General features: G+C 49.7%; 1 protein-coding gene across 2 annotated transcripts in view; it reads right to left on the reverse strand.

Annotated features, from left to right (window-relative positions):
• Positions 1–25,488, reverse strand: part of Dnajc17 (DnaJ heat shock protein family (Hsp40) member C17) — a 32,746-nt gene that overhangs the window by 6,400 nt on the left and 858 nt on the right. The window contains exons 2-8 of one of the 2 annotated variants that reach the window (XM_070005820.1): positions 5,621–5,690; positions 5,315–5,349; positions 4,992–5,079; positions 2,088–2,173; positions 1,845–1,941; positions 1,309–1,352; positions 539–616 (exon numbers count right to left, since the gene is read on the reverse strand). In XM_070005820.1, the coding sequence (XP_069861921.1) occupies positions 539–616; positions 1,309–1,352; positions 1,845–1,941; positions 2,088–2,173; positions 4,992–5,079; positions 5,315–5,349; positions 5,621–5,690 (498 nt within the window). Of the gene's footprint in view, positions 1–538; positions 617–1,308; positions 1,353–1,844; positions 1,942–2,087; positions 2,174–4,991; positions 5,080–5,290; positions 5,350–5,620; positions 5,691–25,488 lie in introns of both variants that reach the window. The other variant, XM_070005819.1, reaches the window with a different exon arrangement.

Raw genomic sequence — 25,488 nt, forward strand, 5'->3', positions numbered from 1 at the left:
GAAGGGTCTTGGTAAGCCTGGCTGGCCCTCTGATTGGCCAGCTTGTATTGGCTGCCCTGGGCCTACTGGGGCATTTCAGCCCAGGGTTACCTTTCTACTGCTCGGGGACCAGAGAAGTGAGATCAGAGATGGAAAAGAAAGGTTGCTTGTAGGAATGCAAGACAGCCAAGGAGAAATGAGCAAAGAACTCACTGGGGACCTAGGCTGGCACAGCTGCTCCAGCTGGCTGAAGGCAGGGAAGAGGAGGGGGATCTCAAGCCTCCCTCCCCCACCTTCTCTCCTAGAACTGGTGTAGCCAAGCCTGGTGCTTATAAAGGTAAGGGCTACACTTGGGCATCAAAGGAGGAAACAGGCTGGACATGTCCGCTCCAGTGACAGAGGACACGGCCCAGGGAGAAGTCTCTAAGGTGTCTACGAAGCAAGAAAACAACACAAAAAACAAGAAGGTAGAGATGAGAGGGGAAGTCCGGAGCATGACAGTCCTGCACAGAGGAGCGCAGGCAGAGGCCACAGCTCAGCCCAGAAGCCTGGCGCAGACCTTTTTCAAAAGCTGTAGGAGGACATCTTGGGAGTAGCCGCCTTGGGACTCATCCTCTTTCTGGCATTTCCATTTTAGCTGAAAAAGAAAGACGGCAGGTTCAAGCCCCATGACTGACAAAAAAAAAAAAAAAAAAAATTAAGACAGCAGGGCTGGGAAGGTGGCTCAGTGGTAGAGTGTTTGCCTCGCATGCATGAGGCCCTGGGTTCCATTCCTCAGTACCACATAAGCAGAAAAAGCCAGAAGTGGCGCTGCGGCTCAAGTGTAGAGCACTAGCCGTGAGCGGAAGAGCTGAGGGACAGCGCCCAGGCCCAGACAACTGCGCTTGCCAGTGTGAGCAGGCCCCTCTGCTCCTCCAAGCACCTGTGATCTAGGAACACTGCTAACACGTCCTAATGGGGAGGCGGGGCAGCCGGCTCACCCCCAGCGATGCTTCCCACCCCGGGAGGTACTCTGCTTTGTCAAGGCCTGCCACCCCCGTGGCAGGTTCTGGGAGCAGCCTGGTTTGCAGGCCCGGGAGTGTGGAAAGGATGGGAGTTACACTGGCTTCCTTGGAGACCAGAGTGACTTTAAGGTAGAACCATTTGAGCTGTGGCTCAAAATGGTAGGACACTAACTAGCCTTGAGCAAAACAAACTGAGGGACAGCATCCAGGCCTCGAGCTCAAATCCCACAACCAACAAGAGCAACAAAAAAGATGGAGCCACAGGAAGTGTCTGTGCTGGCTGAGACAAGAGTTGTGAGGAAGCCCAGAGTCCTCCAAGACTCACCTTCAGTTTGGGGGTTCCTTTGCTTTCTGTATTTTCTGCCTTTCCTAGAAAGATTGGGAAAAGAAGAAAGGTAGAATGAGGGGGGCCAAGATTCTCTCAAAGGACAAACACCTTGGCAGTCCTAAAAAAGGTTACTCTTGACGACGGGCAACGTCTGCCCTGCCCTACCCCGCGGAGGGGCCTGGTGGGGAAGAGAGGCCTGCCGGATATCTCCAGAAAGCCACCTGTGAGCTCTCTCTAAGCCAAGGGCTGGGAACACCTCCTACGGGCCAGATGTGCTGATGGCAGCCTACAGTTCCACTACGCTAAGCGCCTCAGTCTTCCTGACACCGTCGTCTGCTCCAAAAGAGAACTATCTTGCTTGGGACTAAGACCAATGCAGCATGTCCCCAGGTGAAGTAAAAGGCATCCAGGCCCTGCAGACAACTGGTGGGAAGGAGCAGGTGGCATTCTCGTGGTGCCACGGGGTTCTGGGGGGCAGAAGCCTTCAGAGGCGCCACCAAGCGCCAGTGCGGTCACCGTGGGTGAGGACGCACCGCTTAGCCTCTGCTCGCGGTCCTGACGGATCTGCTCCTGGATCAGCCGCTGCTGCTCCTCCAGCTGCCGGGAACCCTCTTCCCGCAGGCGTGCGATCTGCAGAGCAGGAGACGGAGGGGTGACAATCCTGTGCAGATCCAGTTCAGGCTGGCTCACTCCTACAGAAGGAAGGTAGAGCCAGCCTTCTCCACGGTGACCATCACCCTCCTCCCGCCTCCCCTGCAGACCGCCCGGATGCTCACCTCCTGCTCCAGAGTGCTGGCACCTCGGCTTTCCTCTTCCTCCTCACTCCCCTGAGCCTGGGCTTGGCGTTCCCGCGCTTCCAGGTCTAGGCACAAGAGAGACACGGCTCAATTGCTAGTTGTCACAGTTCCTGTATGACCTCAGTCCACCCAAGTTCCCACAAAGTCTCAAAGAGGATGACACTTTAGCTAGGCACTGGTGGTTCATGCCTGTAATCCTAGCTACTTGGGAGGCTGAGACAGGAAGGATTGTGGTTTGAGGCCAGTCCAAACAAAACAGTTTGAGACTCCTTCTTGACCAAGAACAAATGCTATGACACACACCTGTCCATTCTGGCTTTGTGGGAAGCGTAAGTAGGCAGATCATAGTCCTGGCACACACTCAAGCAAGAAATGAAACCCTATCTCAGAAATAAGCAGTCCTTTGCCAGGTGCTGGTGCCTCACACCTGTAATCCTAGCCACTCAGGAGGCTGAGCTCTGAGGATCACGATTCAAAGCCAGCCCGGGCAGGAAAGGCTGTGAGACTCTTATCTCTAATAAGCCACTAGAAAACCAGAAGTGGCGCTGTGGCCCATGCAGTACAGCTCTCGCCTTGAGCTGAAGAGCGCAGGGACAGCACCCAAGCCCACAGTCCAAGCCCCACAACTGACAAAACAAACAAACAAACAAAAAGGACTGGAGGTGGTGTGGTTCAGTGGCAGAGGGCCTACCTAGCGGACATGAGTCCTTGAGCTCAAGCCCTAGTTACAAAAAGAAAAAGGACAGCACACAGTAGCTCCTCAGCCCTCCACAGGGCCTGTTTGCCTGAAGTTATTTTCCACTGACAAAGGTCACAAGGACCATGCCACGGAAGAGATGGAAGCAGGCGTTTGGAGGAAGTAAACAGCTCACACTGCCGGAGCAGGTTCCTTCCCTGCCCTCAGCACAGGCAGATAGTGCCTGTGCCAACAGCCCAGGGCTGTATCAGGGAGGCCTGTGGGTGGAGCTGTTGGCCTCCCTCCCTGTGGTTTGGAGTCACAACCTGACCTAGACCTGCCTGGACTTTGACTAGATTCTGTCTGCTGAGCTCCCTGCCAGCGCCCTCCATCCCCCTTCCCCAGCCCCGCTGCCCGGCTGCAGTGGCTCCTCCAGAGACGGGCAGATTCGAATGGGACATCAGCTAGGTCACGAGCCTTGCTCAACTCCCAAAGGAAACTTGCTGAAGGCCAGCCGCTATGACAAACCTGTATCTCAAACCTGGGACTTGCTGTTTTCTTTCTCTACCCCCTTCAGCGCTGGAATCAAACCCAGGGTCTTGTGCACGCTAAGCAAGCGCTCTACCAGCGCTCTACCCAACTCTCCTGGAAGCACTGGGACAAAATTGGTACAAATTAAAATATCTGATGGGGGGGGGAGGTGGGGAGGAACGGGCTGGGAATGTGGCCTAGTTGTGGAGTGCTCGCCTAGCATGCATGAAGCCCTGGGTTCGATTCCTCAGTACTACATACACAGAAAAGGTCAGAAGTGAGGTTGTGGCTCAAGTGGTAGAGTGATATCCTTGAGCAAAAGAAGCTCAGGAACAGTGCCCAGGCCCTGAGTTCAAGCCCCAGGACTGGCAAGAAGAAAAAAAGAAGAAAAAAAAAAGCAGCGGGAGAGAGAGAAATTTGAATATAGAATGCCTAGATCAACCTTATTGAGTTGATGCAAATGTTTGAAAATTAATTTACAGCCAGGCATGGGTGGCTCACATGCACTAGAAAACCAGAAGTATCACTGTGGCTCAAAGTGGTAGAGAACTGGCCTTGAACAAAAACAGCTCAGAGAGCCAGGAGCTGGTGGCTCACGCCTGTAATCCTAGCTGCTCAGGAGGCTGAGATCTGAGGAACACGGTTCAAAGCCAGCCCAGGCAGGAAAGTCTGTGAGATTCTTGTCTCCAGTTAGCCACAAGTGGCGCTGTGGCTCAAGTGGTAGAGTGCTCACCTTGAGCTAAAGAGCTGAGGGACAGAGCCCAGGCCGAGTACAGACCCCACAACCGACAGCAACAACAACAACAAAGAAAGTAAAAAAAAATCACATTCTTCAGATTGCAGACATTATGGTCTGCAAAGAACGCCTGGAAATAAAGCAGCTAGAAAAAGGGAGTAGGCCGGGCGCCGGTGGCTCACGCCTGTAATCCTACCTACTCAGGAGGCTGAGATCTGAGGATCGCGGTTCAAAGCCAGCCCGGGCAGGAGAGACCATGAGACTCCTATCTCCAATAAACCACCAGAAAACCGGAAGTGGCGCTGTAGCTCAAGTGGTAGAGCGCTCGCCTTGAGCTGAAGAGCTGAGGGACAGCGTCCAGGCCCAGAGTTCAATCCCCACGACCGACAAAAAAAAAAAAAAAAGAAAAAGAAAAAGGGAGTAGATCTCCGGAGCTCTTCTGAGGGAGCTTCTCTAAGTGAAAGCTGTAGGCAGGGATGAACCGCAAGTCCCAGCCTGGCACAGAAAATAAACGACCAGGGGCTGGGAAGGTGGCTCAGTGGTAGAGAGCTTGCCTTGCATGCCTGAGGCCCTGGGTTCGATTCCTCAGCACCACATAAGCAAAAAGAAAAAAGCCGGAAGTGGTGCTGTGGCTCAAGTGGTAGAGCGCTAGCCTTGAGCTGAAGAGCTGAGGGACAGTGCCCAGGCCCAGAGTTCAAGCACTACGACCGGACCCCAAAAGAAAAGAAACGACCAATTTCATTCACACTGGATGAACCGGCGCCAGCAGATCTGTACACCTTCACAGTACCTGCTGGGACTCCTGAGACTCTCCTGCCCCCAGCACCTCAGACACCGCCAGAGCCCGAGCCGAGGGCTCTCAAAGGCTTGGAGAAAGCTGAGCCACCCAGAGGGAAGGTGAGGGACGGCAGAGGCTAGGCAGCGCTGCACGCGCACCTACCAAGCTTCACTTTCTTCCTTTTCTCATCAAGTTTCTGGGTCCGCTCTGCTGCCTGCTTCTTGGCTTTTCTGACCTTGTCATAGGTGGCCTGGCAGGAGGAAGAAACACAGAGCAGAGGGTCAGCGAAAAGGACGGCGCCTCAGCGCCCCTCCTGCTCCCGCCTCCCAGCCGAGCCATGAGGGCAGCCAGCGGCCTGGTGACTGGGGCTGCGGGGCCTACGCAGCCAGGACAGAGCCCTGCCACACGAGGCGGCAGTGGTCCCCACCACAGGGGCTACCCCGCTCAAAGAGCACCCTTACCCGGGCTGCAGCATCAGTCAGTACCTCCAAGGCCTGGGAAAGCTGGTGGAAGAGTTCAGCTGAACAGAGGGAAGAAAAAAACAAAAAGAGAAACGTAAAGTGAGACGTGGTGATAGGTGCTTCCTCTAAGAAGGACTTTACATCCGTTACACTGGGCAGAAAAAGCCGTCAGTGATGAGGCGGAAAGGCAAGGCAAGTGCATGAGGAACCCTGACACGTGCCGTGCCCCCCGGAACCCTCTGCTCAGAGCAGAGCCTGTGCATCTGCACGCACAGCACTCACGTGCGCAGCGTAGATCCAAAACCGCCCATGGCCTTGTGAGAGCCTCACCTGCTCTGGGGTTATCTGGATTCTTATCCGGGTGGCAGGAGAGGGCCTTCTGCCGGTATGCCTTCTTCACCTGGGCGTCAGGAGACACGAGATGCGGTCATTCGCTCCCGCCCCAGAGACCAACCCTGCCAACAGGGAGGCTGCTGGCCCCTCTTCACAGCCACTGTGGAGATTTGCCCAAAGTGGGCAGAGGCCACAGAGGGAGCTGGCCACTGCCACTCAGCGCTGGGCAGGATCACGTAGCGCCTGCGGAGTGCAAATCTCACAAGTGCCACTCACAAGGGCTCCTGACAGCGGAGCCGTGTGCCAGTCGCTGCAGACCCTGCAACTGCTGCTGTCTACACTCTGGGTTCGCAAAGAAGGAGGGAGATGCTTCTGAAGGAAAACTTAGCCATGGAATATTTATTCTTTGGTCAGTTGTGGGGCCTGAACTCTGGGCCTGGGCACTGTCCCTCAGCTCTTCAGCTAAAGGCTAGCGCTCTACCACTTGAGCCACAGTGCCACTTCCGGCTTTTATTTCCTGCTTATGTGGTGCTGAGGAATCGAACCCAGGGCCTCATGCATGCAAGGCAAGCGCTCTACCACTGAGCCACCTTCCCAGCCCAGCCATAGAATTTAACACACCCTTTCCTGTGCCCCAACCCTGGATACTTGGACTTGCAGCCATATGCTGACATGAACGCTCAAAGACACACACTGTAGCACCATTTACACTAGACACACACTGGGCAGGTCCATCAAAAACATTCCATAAGCCGGGTGCTGGTGGCTCACACTTGTAATCCTAGCCACTCAGAAGGCTGAGATCTGAGGATCCCAGTTCAAAGCCAGACCAGGCAAGAAAGTCCATGAGACTCTTATCTCCAATGAACCACCAGAAAACCGGAAGTGGAGCTGTGGCTCAAGCGGCAGAGCGCTTGAGCTGAAGAGCTGAGGGACAGCGCCCAGGTCTGGAGTTCAAGGGCCATGACAACAAAAAACAACAACATCCCATAGCTTGCCACCCAGTGGTGACAAGACAGAGCAGGCAGGAGGATTATGAGACAGGCCAGCTGCGTTACACAGCAAAACCCTGTCTCCAAAATAGCCCAAAAGTATGACAATCCAGGTCTCGACTCAGAGCGGAGCCCTGAGGGTAATGGAAGCAAAGTACCCGAGGCAGCCTTGGGAACAGCCTCTGGGAGGTTAAAAACAAAAGTAAATAAGTATGTGAGAAATCAGCTGTGCTATCCATTGGAAAGGGCAGAGGTGAAGAAGGAAGGATTTACTTTTTATTCTACACTTTTGTAGAAGCCACAAGTTCCACATCAAGACCTCAAACTGGCCTTCTTTTATTATCTTCTTTTAAGATTGTCAGCAGGGTTTACCTTGGTGAGGAAGGGATGGACGACTTTGTTTTCAGCTTTCTATCTCTCTAACATTCTTGATACTTCTTTTCTCTTTCTGTTTTCCCTCTATGATGGGGTCTCAGTCTATCCCATGCTAAGCCTTGAATTTGCAGTCCCCCTTCCTTGGCTTCCTTAGAAGCTAGAATTACAGGTATATACCACCATCTATAGAGTATCTGTTTTACTTTCATTAACTTTTTGCCAGTCCTAGGGCTCAAACTCTGGATAGCCTGGGTGCTATCCCTGAGCTTCTTTTGCTCAAGGCTAGCACTTCACCACTTAAGCCATAGCACCACTTCCAGCTTTTTTTGAGTAGTTTATTGGAGATAAGAATCTCATGGAATGGGGCTGGGAAGGTGGCTCAGTGGTAGAGTGCTTGCCTTGCATGCCTGAAGCCGTGGGTTCGATTCCCCAGCACCACATAAGCAAAAAGAAAAAAAGCCAGAAGTGGCGCTGTGGCTCAAGTGGTAGAGCGCTAGCCTTGAGCTGAAGAGCTGAGGGACAGCGCCCAGGCCCAGAGTTCAGGCCCACGACTGGACAAAAAAAAAAAAAATCTCATGGACTTTCAGGCCTGGGCTGGCTTTGAACTGTGATCCTCAGATCTCAGCCTCTGAGTAGCTAAGATTATAGGCATGAGTCATAGGCACCCAGCTTATTTTCACAGTCTTTTTTCTTTTTTTCTTTTTTTTTTTTGGGGGGGTGGTCCAGTCGTGGGGCCTGAACTCTGGGCCTGGGCGCTGTCCCTCAGCTCTTCAGCTCAAGGCTAGCGCTCTACCACTTGAGCCACAGTGCCACTTCCGGCTTTTTTCTTTTTGCTTATGGTGCTGAGGAATCGAACCCAGGGCCTCATGCATGCAAGGCAAGCGCTGTACCACTGAGCCACCTTCCCAGCCCTTCTTTTTTTCTTTTTTTGGTCAGTAGCAGGGGCTGAACTCTGGGCCTGGGTACTGTCCCTCAGCAATTCAGCTCAAGGCTAGCAACCTACCAACAGTGCAACTTTTGGCTTTTTTCCTTTTTGCTTATGTGGTGCTAAGGAATCAAACCCAGGGCCTCATGTATGCGAGGTAAGCGCTCTACCATGGAGCCACCTTCTCAGCCCCATTTTCATATTTTTACTTTTCCTTTTGCCTTAGTTATTTTTCAGACAGGGTCTCCAGTTTCTTGCCCAGACTCAGCCTCAGATCACAATTTTCCCCTTGGCTGGCACCATAGCCATAGACACCACTTGTGTGTTGGTTACAATGGAGTCTCCCGCCAGGCGCTGGTGACTCACGCCTGTAATCCTAGCTACTCAGGAGGCTGAGATCTGAGGATCTCGGTTCAAAGCCAGCCCGGGCAGGAAAGACCGTGAGACTCCTATCTCCAATAAACCACCAGAAAACTGGAAGTGGCGCTGTAGCTCAAGTGGTAGAGCGCTCGCCTTGAGCTGAAGAGCTGAGGGACAGCGCCCAGGCCCAGAGTTCAAGCCCCATGACCGACAAAAAAAACAAAACAAAACAAAAAAACAATGGAGTCTCCCTTGATTTTTCTCCTAAATCATGATCCTCTTAATCTCCCACCTTCTAAGGAGCTGGGATTACAGCTGTAAAATATTATCCTCATCCTTTTTTCTGGAGCCATGCCTCTGCTTTTTAGGCTTCTGCCTCTCCTCCTTCTTCTCCTTCTCCTCCTTCTTCTGTCGGTCATGGGGCTTAAATTCTGGGCTGGCCGCTGTCCCTCAGCTCTTCAGCTCAAGGTGAGCACTCTACCACTTGAGCCACAACACCACTTCCCCTCTGGCTCTGACGATCTGTGCAAGTTAACCGCTGTGCAAATTCCCGGGTAGAACAGCTAAGCAGACTGGCTTTCCAGGATTCACAGATGGAAGGTAAATACTTCTACAACCAAGCATGCTAAACACGGGCCTTCAGAGACAAGCAGCCAGCATCTCACCAGGGGAGAGCCTGCTTGGCAGGTGTCTGATTGAACTCCTCCCTCGAGAGTCAGGCACCTAGCCTACAAGCCCGTCTTTGGAGTTGTGCTGCCACCTACTGGGCCATGCCAGTCCACACCTGCACCTGCCAAAGCAATCTAAACCCAGTCTGGTGTTTCTGACTGAGCTCAGAGGCAGGAATAACTCCTTCCAGCACAGGCCTTGGGCAGGGACTGTAAGTGTGCAGACTCATTTCCTTATATCCTCACCTTTCTAATTGCCTACCTGTGTTCACCTGGCCTGCCGACTCACTGCCCTACCTTTTTCCACTGCTAAAAAAGTTACAATGAGGGCTGGGAAATGTGGCTTAGAATGTATGAAGTCCTGGGTTCAATTCCTTAGTACCACATACACAGAAAAAGCCGGAAGTGGCGCTGTGGCTCAAGGGGTAGAGTGCTAGCCTTGAACAAAAGCTCAGGGACAGTGCTCAGGTCCTGAGTTCAAGCTCCAGGACTGGCAAAAAAAAAATTTACAATAAACTGAGTACCTGTGAACTCATCTCACACCTATAATCCTAACTATTCAGGAGCTAAAATCTGAGGATCACAGTTCAAAGCCATGGGGCTGGGAAGTGGCTCAGTGGTAGAGTGCTTGCCTTGCATGCCTGAGGCCCTAGGTTTGATTCCTCAGCACCACATAAGCAAAAAGAAAAAAAGCCGGGCACTGGTAGCTCACGCCTGTAATCCTACCTACTCAGGAGGCTGAGATCTGAGGATCTCGGTTCAAAGCCAGCCCGAGCAGGAGAGACCATGAGACTCCGATCTCCAATAAACCACCAGAAAACCGGAAGTGGTGCTGTAGCTCAAGTGGTAGAGTGCTCGCCTTGAGGTGAAGAGCTGAGGGACAGCGCCCAGGCCCAGAGTTCAAGCCCCACAGCCGACAAAAAAAAAAAAAAAAGCCGGAAGTGGCACTGTGGCTCAAGTGGTAGAGCGCTAGCCTTGAGCTGAAGAGCTGAGGAACAGCGCCCAGGCCCAGAGTTCAGGCCCCAGAACCGGACCCCAAAGCCAGCCAGGGCAGGAAAATCCACAAGACTCCAATTATTAATCACCAAAAGCTCAAGAGGTACAGTATTAGCACTGGGCAAAAAGCTCAGGGACAGCACCTAGGCCCTGAATTCAAGCCCCAGGCCCAGCACATACGCATTTTTAAAAAGTTACAACGATGGCACAGCACAGTGGTACAGCACCTGCATAGCAAACATGAGGCCTTGAGTTCAAACCCCAGCACCTAAAATATATATTGATGTATCTGTATTTGTATATACACACACACACAATAATAAGGGAAGGGAGGTGGTAACTTTCTAAACAATCTTAAATTTACAACGCCATCTCTACTCTCCAGATTAAGGATCCCTTTTGCTCTTTTTCAATTCTTCTGTGGCCTCATTTCCATTTCCTTTTCAGACCTTTATGAACATCTTTAAATTTATTATGATCTCATTTGCTTTTTCCAATAAGTAAAATACAAAAGATAAAGTTAAAACAGATGTTTTTCTCCACCTGCCAGCCTTCTCTTCAAGGCTCTGAGATTGACTTCATGGTGGTGCCCCCACACTTTCCCCTGCACACTCATGGAGCCGGGATGGGGGGGTTCTGGCCTCACTTGAGATGGGCGAGGGAGGAGAAAAGACCAAGAGAAGGGGCTAATCTCCAAGGTGATGGGTCTCCCCAGCATCTACAGCTTCAGCCTGAGGGGAGCTGTCAGCACAGGGCTGACAGCCTGCCTGCAGCACAGGACACCCTGCAAGACAGTTTCTTTCACTTCTTTTGTGTCGTGGGGCTTTCATTACTGCTGTTGTGCCATACTGATGCTTGAACTCTGGCCTGGCATTCTACTACTTGCACTACAGCTCCACTTCTGGCTCTTTTGCTGGTTTATGGGAGGTAAGAATTTCATGGACTTTCCTGCCTGGGCTGGCTTCAAGCTGTGATCCTCAGCTCTCAACTTCCTGAGGAGCTAGAATTACAGGCGTGAGCCACCGCCATTGCCAAGGTCATAGAACTCCTTTAAAGTTGTCCATGTCTTTTTTTTTTTCTTTTCCCTCGGTCGTGGGGCCTGAACTCTGGGCCTGGGAGCTGTCTCTCAGCTCTTCAGCTCAGGGCTAGCACTCTACCATTTGAGCCACAGCGCCACTTCTGGTTTTTTCTGTTTATGTGGTGCTGAGGAATCAAACCCAGGGCTTCATGCATGCAAGGCAAGCACTCTACCACTGAGCCACTTTCCAAGTCCCGTTCATAGGTCTTTTTTTGTAAATCTGAGAGGGGTAGCAGAAGACAGAGAGAGTGACAAGAACCAGTGAGCAGACTAGATGTGGCACCTGTTCATTTTCTTGGAAGTGGCTCTGCGCCCTGCTACACCACCAGGGCTACGCTTCATTCTGTTCTGTTGTTTTTGAGAGTGTGTTATGGCTTTTCTCCTTTTTTTTAAGGAGAAGGGAGAGGTTCATCAGGGTCCTGGTAAGGGAAGCCACGAGTACAGCACAAGGCGGTGTTGCTGCCTTTATGAATCTTATTCTAAGCTTTAAAAAAAGGGGGGAAAGGGGCTGGGAAGGTGGCTCAGTGGTAGAGCGCTTGCCTTGCATGCATGAGGCCCTGGATTCAATTCCTTAGCACCATATAAGCAGAAAAAGCAGAAGTGGTAGAGCACTAGCCTTGAGTTGAGGAGCTGAGGAACAGCGATCAGGCCGAGTTCAGGCCCCACAACCAAAAACAACAACAAAAAAAAGGACACCTTGTTAGAGGCCTCTGCTAATGGAGTTTCTCATTCCTCTTCTTTTTTTTTCTTCTTTTTTTTTTTTTGGTTGATTGTAGGGCTTGAATCTGGGCCTAGACGCTGTCTCTGAGCTCTTCAGCTCAAGGCAAGCACTCTACTACTCACAGCACCACTTCTGGTTTTCTGGTGGTTAACTGGAGATAAGAGTCTCACGGACTTTCCTGCCCAGGCTAGTTTGGACTTTCCTGCCCAGGCTGGTTTTGAACCAAGATCCTCAGAACTCAGCCTCCTAAGTAGTTAGGATTACAGGTGTGAGCCACAGATGCCCTTTCTTATCAAGAAAATTGTTTGGAGGAGGAGCAGGCCAACAAAAGGACAGTTTTCTTTTATATTGTAAAATGTGAAAATACAACTGTCAGCTCTTTTGGTTCAAGCTCAGCCCCATTCAAATTCTTTTTTTTTTTGGGGGGGGGAGGGTCCTGTCATCAGGCCTGAACTCTGGGCGCTGTCCCTCAGCTCTTCAGCTCAAGGCTAGCACTCTACCACTTGAGCCACAGCGCCACTTCCAGCTTTTTTTTTTCTGCTTATGTGGTGCTGAGGAATCGAACCCAGGGCCTCATGCATGCAAGGCAAGTGCTCTACCACTGAGCCACCTTCCCAGCTCCCCATTCAAATTCTTTAGGTGAACAGTGTTAGTTTCAAGTCTGCTAGGGGCAGTTCTAAAATTTAGTCTTTGATTGGCCTCCAGGTCTCTGATATACTCATTCAAAGAGCATGGCTGGGTAGACAGCATGGCCACAAACCACAATTCCACCGACCTAAGAATGTTGGTCAAGTACATCCATCTTGATTAACTAGTTACTGCTATATTTAGTTGCTAAGCCTGCTCTGGGCAGGGCCATTCTCGGTTTGAGCCTGGACAGCCAGCTCTGACTTTCAACCAACTGGCTTGGAGTTGAATGCTTTGGTTACAAACTGGCTTTCCAGCTTTGTTCAGCCTTCCTGGAGTGACTATTTCCTGAAGATTTCTCCTCAGATAAATACAACTATTCTAAAGAAGGCTTTTTTCAAAAGCCTGCGGTCTCAATATTGTTTATTAGGAAATAACCCTGCCTTATGAGCAGGTTAGGAGGCTGGATTCAGGTGCTCATGCCTGTCATCCTTGCTACTTAACAGGCTGAGATCTGAGGATCACAGTTCCAAGCCAGCCTGGGCAAGAAAGTGCACGAGACTCCAATTAACCAGCAAAAAACCAGAAATGGAGCTGTGGCTCAAGTGGTAGAGTGCTTGGTGTTGAACAAAAGAGCACAGAGACAGCACCCAGGCCCTGAGTTCAAGCCGCAGGACCCCCCCCCCTCCACACACACACAAAAGAATGGGGCCAGCAGGGCACCAGTGGCTCATGCCTATAATCCTAGATACTCAGGAGGCTGAGATCTAAGGATGGTGATTCAAAGCCAGCCTGGGCAGGAAAGTCTCTTATCTCCAGTTAACTACCAGAAAACCGGAAGCAGCACTGTGGTTCAAGTGGTAGAGTGCTAATCTTGAGCTGAAGAGCTGAGGGCCAGCACCCAGGCCCCAGAGTTCAAGCCCCAGGACCGACCCCCCCCAAAAAAAGTGGGATCAACCAGGTGTACTTGTCTGTAATTCTAGCTACTCAAAAGACTGCAATCTGAAGACTGAGGTTTAAAGCCAGCCCATGCAGGAATGACTTGAGTCTTATCTCCAATTAGCCACCAAAAAACTAGAAGTGGAGTTGTGGTTTAAGTGGTAGTGCACCAACCTTGAAAAAGAAAGAATGAAAAAGCAACTAAGAGACAGTACCCAGGCCTTGAGCTTAAGTCCCAATACAACACCAAAATAAGTAGAAGTAAAAGAAGAAAAAGAAGAGCATCAGCCAAGTGAGAGAGCAGGTCCTGAGTTCAAGCCCCAGTACCAGAAGCCAAAAAATTAAAAATTAAAAATTAAGGGCACTTCCCTAGTACACACAACCCCAGTATTACAAAAAAGGAAAGAAGGAAAAGAGGGAGGGAGAGAGGGAGAGAGGGAGGGAGGGAGGGAGGGAGGGAGGGAGGGAAGGAAATCATAGGAAAAAAAGGTGAAACAGTATTCTTTATTTTTTCTGGTGGTACTGAGCAAGGGCCTTGCCTTTGTTAGGCAAGTACTCTACCACTGAACCACACCACCAGCCCATTTTTTTAAAATCATGATCTAATTGGAAAGAAGAGGAAGTTTCAAGAAAACCAAGAAATGCAATATAAAGAATGGAGGTTGACCTGGGAGCCCAGGAGTCCAGGCTGGACGCGCCAATAGGAGCTGTGTCTGCAGGGCCACTGAGGTGGGCTTGCTGACGCTTCCACACTGCCCCCAACTCTCGCAACTCTTCAGCTTCCTCTGCAAGTGTCACCTAACTCCTCTGGTCTTCTAGCACGGGGAAGCGCTTGAACTCCTCAGATTTCACAAAAAGGAGCTGTGTTTACTTGCTTGCTTGCTTGTTTTGCCTGTGCTGGGGCTTGAACTCAGGGCCTCACACTCTTACTCAGCTTTTCCACGCTCATGGCTGGCACTCTACTACTCAGCCTCGCTTCCAGTCCCACGGCACTGGGGTTTGAACTCAGGTCCTCACACTTACTAGGCTGGCACTCTCCCATTTGAGCCCTGCTCTTTTCTCGTTATTTGGAGATGGAATCTGGCAAACTTTTCTGTCTGAGCAGAATGTGAATCGTTTTCCTCCAGCTCTCAGCCTCTTGAGTAGCTAGGATGATGGGTGAGCGCTGGCCACCAGGCCAGACCATGGCTTCCAGACGACCAGGCTTCTCCAAGGCACAGCACCACAATGACAAGACCTCCGAAGACGTACAGCAAAACCGACTCACAGAGGTTGTTCTTTCTGCTGGCATCTTTCTAAAACCTCACCACCTGTCAGCACCCTCTTTTCCCTAGGACACTAGGTGAGTTTAGTCTGTCTTCCAGGCCTCACAAGCTCAACTACTGAATGTTCTAACACTGTCCAGCACTTCTGAGAGCCAAGTCAGGCTTTGCTGAGCATCGTGGCGTGGCAACGATCTAAAATTCTACTCCTTTTCACCGTCTTCCTACAGCTTTGCTAGTCAGCCTCTCCTAGACTGTGCCAGACTAGATGTGCTTCTAATCTGTTTCTTCTCTGGGTGACAGCACACGGGTTCTCTTTGGAGGGGTAAGAATCTTTTTTTTTCTGCCAAGGGCCACGTGGGTATTTATAACATCATTCACGGGCATACAAAATTTTCAACACAGGCATATGGCCACAGGCAGCCAATATGAAGCACACATGTCTGTCTGTCCAGTCATGTATCAAATGATTCAATAGTCTCATATGCCTATGGGCCAGCCACTGGAAACACATTAAAGACTTTGCTTAAGAGCCTGGAGTTTTGCTCTCCCCAAGTTTCAGAAAAAGGCACTGAATAGCATCTGACAGTAGGCAGACAGTAAATATTTGTTGAAGCCAGGCAGGGGTGGCTCAGGCCTGCAATCCTAGCTACTCTAGAGGATGATATGAGGATCACGGTTTGAAGCCAGCCCAGGCAGCAAAGTCTTTGAGACTCTTCTCTCCACTTAACTACCATAAAACTGGAAGTAGAGCCGGGTGCCGTTGGCTCATGCCTGTAATCCTAGCTACTCAGGAGGCTAAGATCTAGGATCGCAGTTCAAAGCCAACCGGGGCAGGAAAGTCCATGAGACTCTTATCTCCAATAAACCACCAGAAAACCGGAAGTGGTGCTGTGGCTCAAGCGGTAGAGCGCTCGCCTTGAGCTGAAGAGCACAAGGAAAGCGCCCAGGCCCAGAGTTCAAGCCCCATGACTGACAAAAAAAGAAAAACTAGAAGTGGCGCTGTGGCTCAAAGTGGTAGAGTGCGAGCCTTGAGCACAAAAGCTCAGGGACAGTACCTTGGTCGAGTTCAAGTCCCACGGCACACAGATAAACAAATAGCTGTTGAGTAAAAGGGACGACTGTTTATCTGCTCTCAACAAAAACGTAACTAGAATCCGTAAGTATGTCAGGTACACTGAGGAGAAGGAAATGGGTGCTGTTCTGACCCTACTTCACCATCCCTACTCTAGCTGCTAAAATCTCCACTGGAAACACCAAGACTGCAAAAGGGAGGAACTCACTAAAACAGACCTTCAGGACACACACAGTGGGAACTAAACATTGGGACATCACATCACTGAGGGTCCTGGAGCAATGGGTTACCTGCCAACCAGCCGGCCTCCCACCACCCCCCAGCTCCAGAACTGGTTCCACCGCTTGCTCCGTAACTAGAGTCCAGAGCAGGGGGCTGGCGGGTCCTGGCCACCTCCACAGAGCTCTGCCCCAGGGCAGCAGGAAGAAACTCGTGACTCACTCAGAAAAGCAAGGGCTGAGGGAGCCAATAAATAGAAAACAGCCATCATTAACTTAAAAGAAAGGTGCCCTACAAAGAAGAGATCATTATTTTTTTAAAGGCTGCTGTCCTTTCTTGTAATACAACTTGGAGCCAGGTAAGTAAGAGGTGCATTGAGGCCCAGTTCTTAAGTCAGGCAGATAGGTTGGACTCAGATAAGGACACACAGGGAGGCAGCCCTATGTGAGTGACCACAGGGACAGGAAAGTCACAGCATCCAGTGAATGAATCATCCTGAATTCATGCCAGGCCCCGGCAGACTGAGAACTGCCGGAATCAGAGGCCAGGCAGTCACCAGCGCAGGCTGGGAGAGGCAGACATCTCCTCCAGGAGCACCAGAGGTTATGGGACTGTCTAAAGTCACGGGCAAGAAGGGAACACAGAGCTGGGCACTTATCTAAGGGTCTTTTGCCTGAAACACAGTCACTTTCACTCCTGTCGATCTGTGGCCCACGCTGAGACAATACTTCCAAGAAATCCCCAAATACCAGGGCACTTTAGAGACTGTGGGCCCAGCCCAAGTTAGACAAAGAGCAGGGAGGCAGCCACCCCCTGACCATCCCCTTCAGCTCAATGACCCCAAATGTGAGCCTGACTCTGGGCAGGGGGGAGAGGGGTGGCACACCATCTCTCAAGCCGCGAACCGTGCTCCACGTACAGTCTGCCAGGAACGCGTGGAGTAGGTTCTGGGTCTGGCAAGCTTCTCCCAAAGCCTGGCCCCTGTGACGCATGGGATCTGGGTCCTCAGGCCATCCCTAAGTGCTGCTGGAGTGCCTCCCTCCCCCAGAATCTGGCCTCCACTGTAGTCTTCACTTCCAGTACTCTCTCTAGGGTCTCACCTCCTGCTCATCCTTGTCCTAAGCACCCCGATCTCAGGCTCAGACCCTAAATCCTTTCTCAGTCTTCTCTCGGGTTGTAGATTTCCACCCCCTGGATTTGCCCACTGCCTGCTATTACCCAGTCTCTGCCGCCCCCCCGGGAACACTGTGCTCCCTGTCACCATCATGCTCTTGTTTCCTTTACTACCACATGCATGTTAGTAAAAAGATGTACTGCAGTTTAAAGAAAGTAAACAGCACTACACAGGAGCAGGAAAGTTAGGGAAAGCAGCCATTCCCATAGAAATATGACGAATGCTGCGTTAGCCCGACTGGGAAGTTTACTGTGCAGGTTTTTGTTTTTTTTTCTTTTGGGTCGTGGGGCTTGAACTCGGGGCCTGGGGGCTGTCCCTGTGCTCTTCAGCTCAAGGCGAGCACTCTACCGCTTGAGCCACAGCGCCACTTCCAGTTTTCAAGTGGTTTATTGGAGATAAAAGTCTCACAGACTTTCCTTGCCCGGGCTGGCTTTGAACTGTGATCCTCAGATCTCAGCCTCCTAAGTAGCCAGGATTACAGGCGTAAGCCACCAGTGCTGGGCTACTGTGCAGTCTTAACATTAACTGTAACACACTCCTCCCGCTTTCTATCCCAGTCCAGGCCAGCTGGGTTTGCCCAGGTCAGGCAGCGTTACCCACGGAGTGAAATCTACCTGTGCCACTACCAGAGTCTGCGGCTCTCGGGGCCCACGGGCCATCTAGCTGCCCTAATTACTCAGAAGAGCAGGTCATGCAAAAGGCTCTGAAAGAAGAATAGGAAATTCAGGTCTGGGCAGGGGTTGTGCGTTTACTAGCTACTTTAGCTGGCCAAATCAATTAAACTCTTTGAGTCTCGGTTTTCTCATCTATAAACTGGAGCTAATAGTTCTGGCCTACCTCACGGCCCTGTTTTGAAGAGCACATCAAATGAGATAATTTATGTGAAAGCACTTGGGTATCATATAAATGTGAAGTATTATCTTGAATGCTAATAAATAGCTTACAGTGTACAAACAGAAATGAATCACTCCTTTTAACTTAGCGCACAGCCAAGTAACTTCAAAACTCCAGAGCTTCAAGCCAGACGGCGTGAGCAAGGAGTGAGCGGCGTGAGCAAGGGGTGAGCGGCGTGAGCAAGGGGTGAGCGAACCACCTCAGAAACGGGAGGACATGGAGGCCAGGCACACCGTCCCCAGGTCTCGGCACCTGGTCTGCAGAGAGCAGACTGCACAGGGCTCCTCACTGGCAGACACACAGCCAGGCACACCTCAAACTCAGACAGACAGAGCGGGGCGGGGGGAGGGGTGGGGGAGGAGGAGAACCAAGCCTTTTGGGGTTGGAGGCGTGGCTCAGGTGGTAGAGTGCCAGCCAATAAGCAAAAGCATCAGGAGCAGAGTTTGAGTCCCGATCTCCAAAAGCAGAAATGGTCCTGAGATGCCCCCAAAGACAGGACCTACGGGACCAAACAACACCTTTCCAGATGAATCTGGAAAACAACCTGGTTCATCTGCAACAACTTCAACAAACTCTAGGTGATGCCCCAATGCCTTTCTGTTTGGTACAGGTTTGAACTTAGAACCTTGTGCTTGCTGGGCCGGCTTCAGCCAAACAAGCCACACTTGCAGCTTTCAGGTTCTGTTTTGATTTACTATTTTCCTGGGTTTGTAAATTTTAATTATTTTATTTTATTTTTTTAAATAGGATCTCACAGACTTTTTTGTCCAGGCTGGCCTTTAATTGATTCTTCTGCTCTTAATGTCTGAGTAGCTGGGATTACAGGCATGAGCTGCCAGCCCCCAGCTCTGTAAGGCACTTTGATTGCTATACCTTCATCTCAAGCTGCGCTTTCAAGCTTTTCTGTTTTCTGTCCTTCAGTTTTTAAGAAACAATGTTGATGTGTCACATTCTTTTTTTTTTTTTTTTTTTGGGTCCGGTCATGGGGCCTGAACTCTGGGCCTGGGCGCTGTCCCTCAGCTCTTCAGCTCAAGGCTAGCACTCTACCACTTGAGCCATAGCACCACTTCCGGCTTTTTTCTTATGTGGTGCTGAGGAATCGAACCCAGGGCCTCGAGCATGCAAGGCAAGTGCTCTACCACTGAGCCACCTTCCCAGCCCCTGATGTGTCACATTCTTACACATAAGAGGTATACATAATTTATGGCTAGGCACAATAATTCACACCTATAATCTCAGCTACTTGGGAGGCAGAAAATAAAAAGATAGTGAGGTACTTCCCCCCATCCCCCATCTCAACAAACAAGCCAGGCATGGTAGTATCTGCTTGTAATCCAAGCTACATGGGAGGTTTAGGTAGAATGGTGTTCCAAGGCTGGTCCCAGGCAAAAACACAAGAGTCTAACAAAAATAGCTAAAAGCAAAAAAGAGCTAGGATGTAAGGGACAAAGCACCTGCCCAGCCAGGGCCCCCACTGGGCCTGTCATCCTAGCTACTCAGGAGGCTGAGGTCTGAGGATCACAGTTCAAAGCCAGCCCAGGAAGGAGAGTCTGTGAGACTCTTATCTCCAATTAACCACCAAAAAACCGGAAGTGGAGCTGTGGCTCAAGTGGTAGAGTGCTCCCCTTAAGTTGAAGAGCTCAGGTACAGCGCTCAGGTTCAGAGTTCTAGCCCCACAACCAACAACAACAACAAAAAAAGTAAATAAAAAGAGTCCCTACCTAGTAAGCTTAAGGGCCTGAGTTTCAATGCCAGTACTATAAAATTTTTAAAATAAGTAAGTAAATAAAGGTCTGGGAAAGCGGCTTAGTGGTAGAGTGCTTGCCTAGTATGCACAAAGCCCTGGGTTTGATTTCTCAGTGCCATATAAACAGAAAAAGCCGGAAGTGAAGCTGTGGTTCAAGTGTTAAGAGTGCTAGCCTTGAGCAAAAGCAGCTCAGGAACAATGCTCAGGCCCTGAGTTCGAGCCCCAGGACTGGCAAAAAAAAAAAAAAAGCAATGTATAGTTTAAATAAATGTATTAGCTAACATACATTTAATAAAACCCTTTCCTTAGCTGAGTGCTGGTGTGTCTCACACCCATAATCCTAGCTACCCAGAAGGCTGAGATCTGAAGACTTTGGTTCAAAGCATGCTTGGGCAGCAAAATGAGACTCTTATCTCCAATTACTAAAAAATCCAGAAGTGGAACAGTGGTTCAAATGTGGTAGAGCACTAGCCTTGAACAAAAGAGATCAGAGTCAGCACCCAGGCCCTAAGTTCAATGATGTTACCCCCCCCCCCCCCGCTTTTTCCTTAAACCTAAATGCTATAACTTCCTTCCCTGAAAAATGCACCGTTTCCCTGGCTGCTTTCCTGATAACAGACAAAAAACTTAGGTTTTCAAAAAGTTAATCAATTGGATACAGTAGCTCATACTTGTGATCCCTGCACTTGGGAAGCTGATAGAATCACAAGCTTAAGGCTAATGTGGGGAATACAACAAGAATCCTGTCTCAAAAATCAAAATTAACTGGATGCCGGTAGCTCACATCTGTTCATTCTAGCTACTCAGGAGGCTGAGATCTGAGGATCACGGTTCAAAGCCAACCTGGGCAGGAAAGATGAGACTTTTTTTTTTTTTTTTTGGTCCGTTGTGGGGCCTGAACTCTGGGCCTGGGCACTGTCCCTCAGCTCTTCAGCTCAAGGCTAGCCCTTTTATACTTAAGCAGCAGCACCACTCCTACTTTTTCTGCTATGTGGTGCTGAGGAATCAAACCCAGGGCCTCATGAATGCAAGGCAAGCACTCTACACAGAACCACCTTTCCAGCCTGGACTCTTATCTCTAATTAAGCTCAAGCAGTAGAGCTGAAGAGCTCAGGGACAGTGCCCAGGTCCAGAGTTCAAGCCCCACAACTGACAAAAAAAAAAAAAAAGCCAGGCACAGGTAGCTTACACCTGTAATCATAACTACTCAGAAGGCTGATCTGAGGAGCTGGGTATGTGCTTGCCCAGAATGCATGAAGCCCTGGGTTCAATTCCTCAGTACCACATAAACAGAAAAGGCCAGAAGTAGCACTGTGGCTCAAGTGGTAGAGTGCTAACCTTAAGCAAAAAGAAGCTCAGGGTCAGTGCCCAGGCCCTGAGCTCAAGATCCAAGACTGGCAAAAAAATGTGGCTGAGATCTGAGAATCATGATTCGAAGCCAACCAGGCAGGAAAATCCGTAAGACTTTCATCTCCAATTAACTATAAAAAGCCACAAGTCGCCGGGTGCCGATGGCTCATGTCTGTAATCTTAGCTACTCAGGAGGCTGAGATCTGAGGATCACAGTTCAAAGCCAGCCCGGGCAAGAAAGTCCATGAGACTCTCACCTCCAATAGAACCACTAGAAAACCGTTAGTCCTGCTGTGGCTCAAGCGGTAGAGTGCTCACCTTGAGCTGAAGAGCATAGGGACAGAGTTCAAGCCCCACAACCAACCAAAAAAAAAAAAAAAAGCCACAAGTAGAGCTATGATTCAAGTGGTGGAGCACTATTCTTGAGCACAAAAGTTCTGAGACAGCCAGCACCAGTGGCTTACTCCTGTAATCCAAGCTACTCAGGAGGCAAGATCTGAGGATCCCAGCTTGAAGCCAGCCTGAGCAAGAAAGGCTGTGAGACTCTTATCTCCAGTTAATCACCAGAAAAACTGAAAGTGGTATTGTGGCTCAAAGTGACAGAACACTAGCCTTGAGTGAAAAAGCTCAAGGACAGCGCCCAGGCCCTGAGTCTAAAATCTGGGAACTGCAGTTTGAAGCCAGTCCCAGGAAGAGCTTGTAAACCTCTTATCTCTAATTAACTACCAAAAAGCTGGAAGTAGAAGAGTGGATCGAGTGACAGCATTCTAGGCTTGAGCAAAAAAGCTCAGTAGCAGATGCCTGTAATCCTCACTACTTACAGGCTTAGATCTGATGATCAAAGTTTGAAGCCAGCCCTTAAAGAGTCTATGTGACTCTTATCTCCAATTAAACACCACAAAGCTAGAAGTGGAGCTGTGGCTCAATTGGTAGAATATTAGCCTTGAACAAGAAAGCTCAGAGACAATAGCCAGCCCAGTTCAAGTCCCAAGACCAGCAAAAACACTAAAGTCGCCGGGCGCTGGTGGCTCACGCCTGTAATCCTAGCTACTCAGGAGGCTGAGATCTGAGGATCGCGGTTCAAAGCCAGCCCAGGCAGGAGAGACTGTGAGACTCCTATCTCCAATAAACCACCAGAAAACCGGAAGTGGCGCTGTAGCTCAAGTGGTAGAGCGCTCGCCTTGAGCTGAAGAGCTGAGGGACAGCGCCCAGGCCCAGAGTTCAAGCCCCACGGCCGACAAAAAAAAAAAAAAAAAAACACTAAAGTCTGTGAGACTGTTATTTCTAATTAACCACCAAAATGCCAGCAGTGAAGCTGTGGCTCAAGTGGTAAAGCACTAGCTTTTACCAAAAAAAACTCAGGGGGGAAGGGAGAAGGGGGCTGAATATGGCTTAATGGTAAAGTGTTTGCCCAGCATACATGAAACCCTGGGTTCGATTCCTTAGCACCACATAAACAGAAAAGCCCCCCCACACACACACAATTTAAGCACCTGCTTAACAAGGCTGCTACAGACAAAAAAGAAAGGCACATATAGACTGGAAAGAATTTGAACTGGGCTCGAGTATGGGCCTGCTCACTCACTAAATGAGCACACATTAGATGGATGCATTTCACAGCCTCTCTGGCTTGATAAAAGCAGCCGAGGCTGTAAATAGTCTCTGTGATTCTGCAGTTACAGATCTTTCCTTCCCTGAGGTCTTGAACAAAAGCACCTCCTCAGGAAGTCATCCCCTATCCCGAAACATAAAAATCAGGTCTTTCTCTTCATTCCCACGGCTTGTCCCTGCATACAATTTGGTGTGTATGTGTGTTTGTACTGTGCTTGAACTCAGGAACCTGAGCACTATCCCTTAGCTTTTTCACTTTCCTCGGATGCTCTACCACCACAGCTCTACTTCAAGCTTTTTTCTGGTTAATTACAGATAATCTCAAGAACTGGGCATCTACAGCTCATGCCTGTAATCCCAGCTACTCCGGAGGCTAAAATCTGAGGACTGAGATTCAAAGACAGCCTAGGCAAGAAAGTTCACAAGACTCTCATATCCAATTAACCACCAGAAAACCACAAGTGGAGCTATGCCCAGGCCCTGAGTTCAAGCCCTATAGCCAACCAAACAAAGAGAGTCTCATGAACATCCAGCCTGGGCTGGCTCTGAACAGTCATCCTCAGATCTCAGCCTTCTGAATAGCCAGGATTACAGGCATTAGCCACCAGCGCCCAGCCCTCATATGTTTATTGAATGTCTTTCAGTTTATTTCTGAGTTCAATGCTTACTATACTGTGTGAGTTCCAAGAAAAAAGTGATACTTTATTTAGTCCTCAAGTCCTACCACACCCACATGGACTGGCCATGAACTCCATGACTCTAATTTGAATTAAATAGTGAACTCTGGCAACCCTCACTTTTGTTCTACCGATTCCCTATCTCTTTCTCCCCTGGCTCCTACCTCAAATGAGAATTACTGGTTGTTAGGTGAATCAGCACTGATCTATCAGGACTGTAATGAGTTAGAAGGTTAAGTGTGGAGGACACCCTTACCCTCAAGTTGTGGGTGATTTACATCTGACTTTATAATGCAAAAAAAGCCAGGTACGGTGCTATATTCAGAAGTCTGAGGTGAGGATCTCAAGGCAACCTAGGCTACATAATGAGACAAACAACAACGACAACAAAATCGAAGCCGGGCGCGCGCGGGTGGCTCACGCCTGTAATCCTACTCAGGAAGCTGAGATCTAAGGATCAAGGTTCAAAGCCAGCCAGAGCAGGAAAGAAACAGGAAGTGGCACTGTGGCTCAATGGTAGAGCCTTGAGCTGAAGAGCTGAGGGCCAGCACCCAGGGCCAGAGTTAAAGCCCCACAACACACACACACACACACACACACACACACACACACACACACACACGCACAGAGAAATGGAGGCGTAGACACTTGATCAGAGTTAAAGCCCCACAACACACACACACACACACACACACACACACACACACACACACACACACACACACACACACACACACACACAGAGAAATGGAGGCACAGACACTTTTGTCCAGCAAATGTGATATCCTGAATTCAAAATCCTGGTAACTCCCCTTTAAAAAGTTTTAAAAAGTGGGGTGCTCATGCCTATAATCCTAGCTACTCAGGAGGCTGAGATCTGAGGATCGCAGTTCAAAGCCAGCCCAGTGTAACATCCATGAGACCCTTATGTCCAATTTAACCACTAGAAAACCAAAGTGGCTCTATGGCTCAAGTGGTAGAGCACTAGCCTTGAGCTGAAGAGTTGAAGGACAGCGCGCAGGCCCAGAATTCAAGCCCCAACAACAAATTAAAATTTTAAAAAAGCCTAACTATGGTAAGAAATGTATGCATTATCCTGCCCATGTAATTGTAACCCCTCTGTACAGTATGTTCTCAAATAAAATAAAATAAAATATAAAAAATAAAAAATAAAAAATAAATTAAAAAAAAAAAGCCTAGCTACTCAAGAGTTTGAGATCTGAGGATCTGAGTATCAGTCCAAAGCCAGCCCAGGCAGGAAAGTCCATGAAACTGTTATCTTCAATTAACCACCAAAAAGCCAGAAGTAGAGCTGTGGTTCAAATGGGAAAGTCCCAGCCTTGAGAGAAAAAGCTCAAGGACAGGTCCCAGGCCCTAAATTCAAACCCAGTAGCAGCACAAATGAATGAATGAATGAGTGAGTGAAACTAAAACCTTCCTATGACATGAAAAGAGTTACCACACTGTGAGTGCTCACTCTGTGTCAGGCGTTGCTAAGAGCTTAGTGCTTCGATGGATCAGGCCTCACAATGCAGGCAAAGGAAGAGGGCAGTCAACATTCTCATATTGCATTTTGGGAAATCAAGGCACTGAAAAGTTACACACTTTCTCAGAGCCACCAACTAGATAAGTTATGGAGCCAGTCCACAGGCAGTCTGACTCAGAAGTGCAGTTTCTTCACTATAACTGCCAGTGAGCACAAAGGCCTATGCACAATTCCCAAAATTGGCTAGGAGCTGGTGGCTCATGACAGTAATTCTAGTTACTCAGGAGGCTGAGATCTGAATGAAGATCTTGGTTCACAGCCAGCCTAAGCAGGAAAATCCTTGAGACTCTTTTTTTTTTTTTTTTTTTTGTCAGTCGTGGGGCTTGAACTCTGGGCCTGGGCGCTGTCCCTCAGCTCTTCAGCGAGCGCTCTACCACTTGAGCTACAGCGCCACTTCCGGTTTTCTGGTGGTTTATTGGAGATAGGAGTCTCACAGTCTCTCCTGCCCGGGCTGGCTTTGATCTCAGCCTCCTGAGTAGCTAGGATTACAGGCGTGAGCCACCAGCACCCGGCCCTTGAGACTCTTATTTCCAATTAAGTACCAAAAAAGCCAGAAGTGGAGCTGCAGCTCAAGTGGTAGAGTGGTAGCCTTGAACACAAAAGCTCAGGGACAGCAGCTAAATGCTGAG

Source organism: Dipodomys merriami, unplaced genomic scaffold (genome assembly GCF_024711535.1).
Source record: "Dipodomys merriami isolate MVZ:Mamm:240054 unplaced genomic scaffold, mDipMer1.0.p SCAF_69, whole genome shotgun sequence".
Classification (NCBI taxonomy): domain Eukaryota; kingdom Metazoa; phylum Chordata; class Mammalia; order Rodentia; family Heteromyidae; genus Dipodomys; species Dipodomys merriami.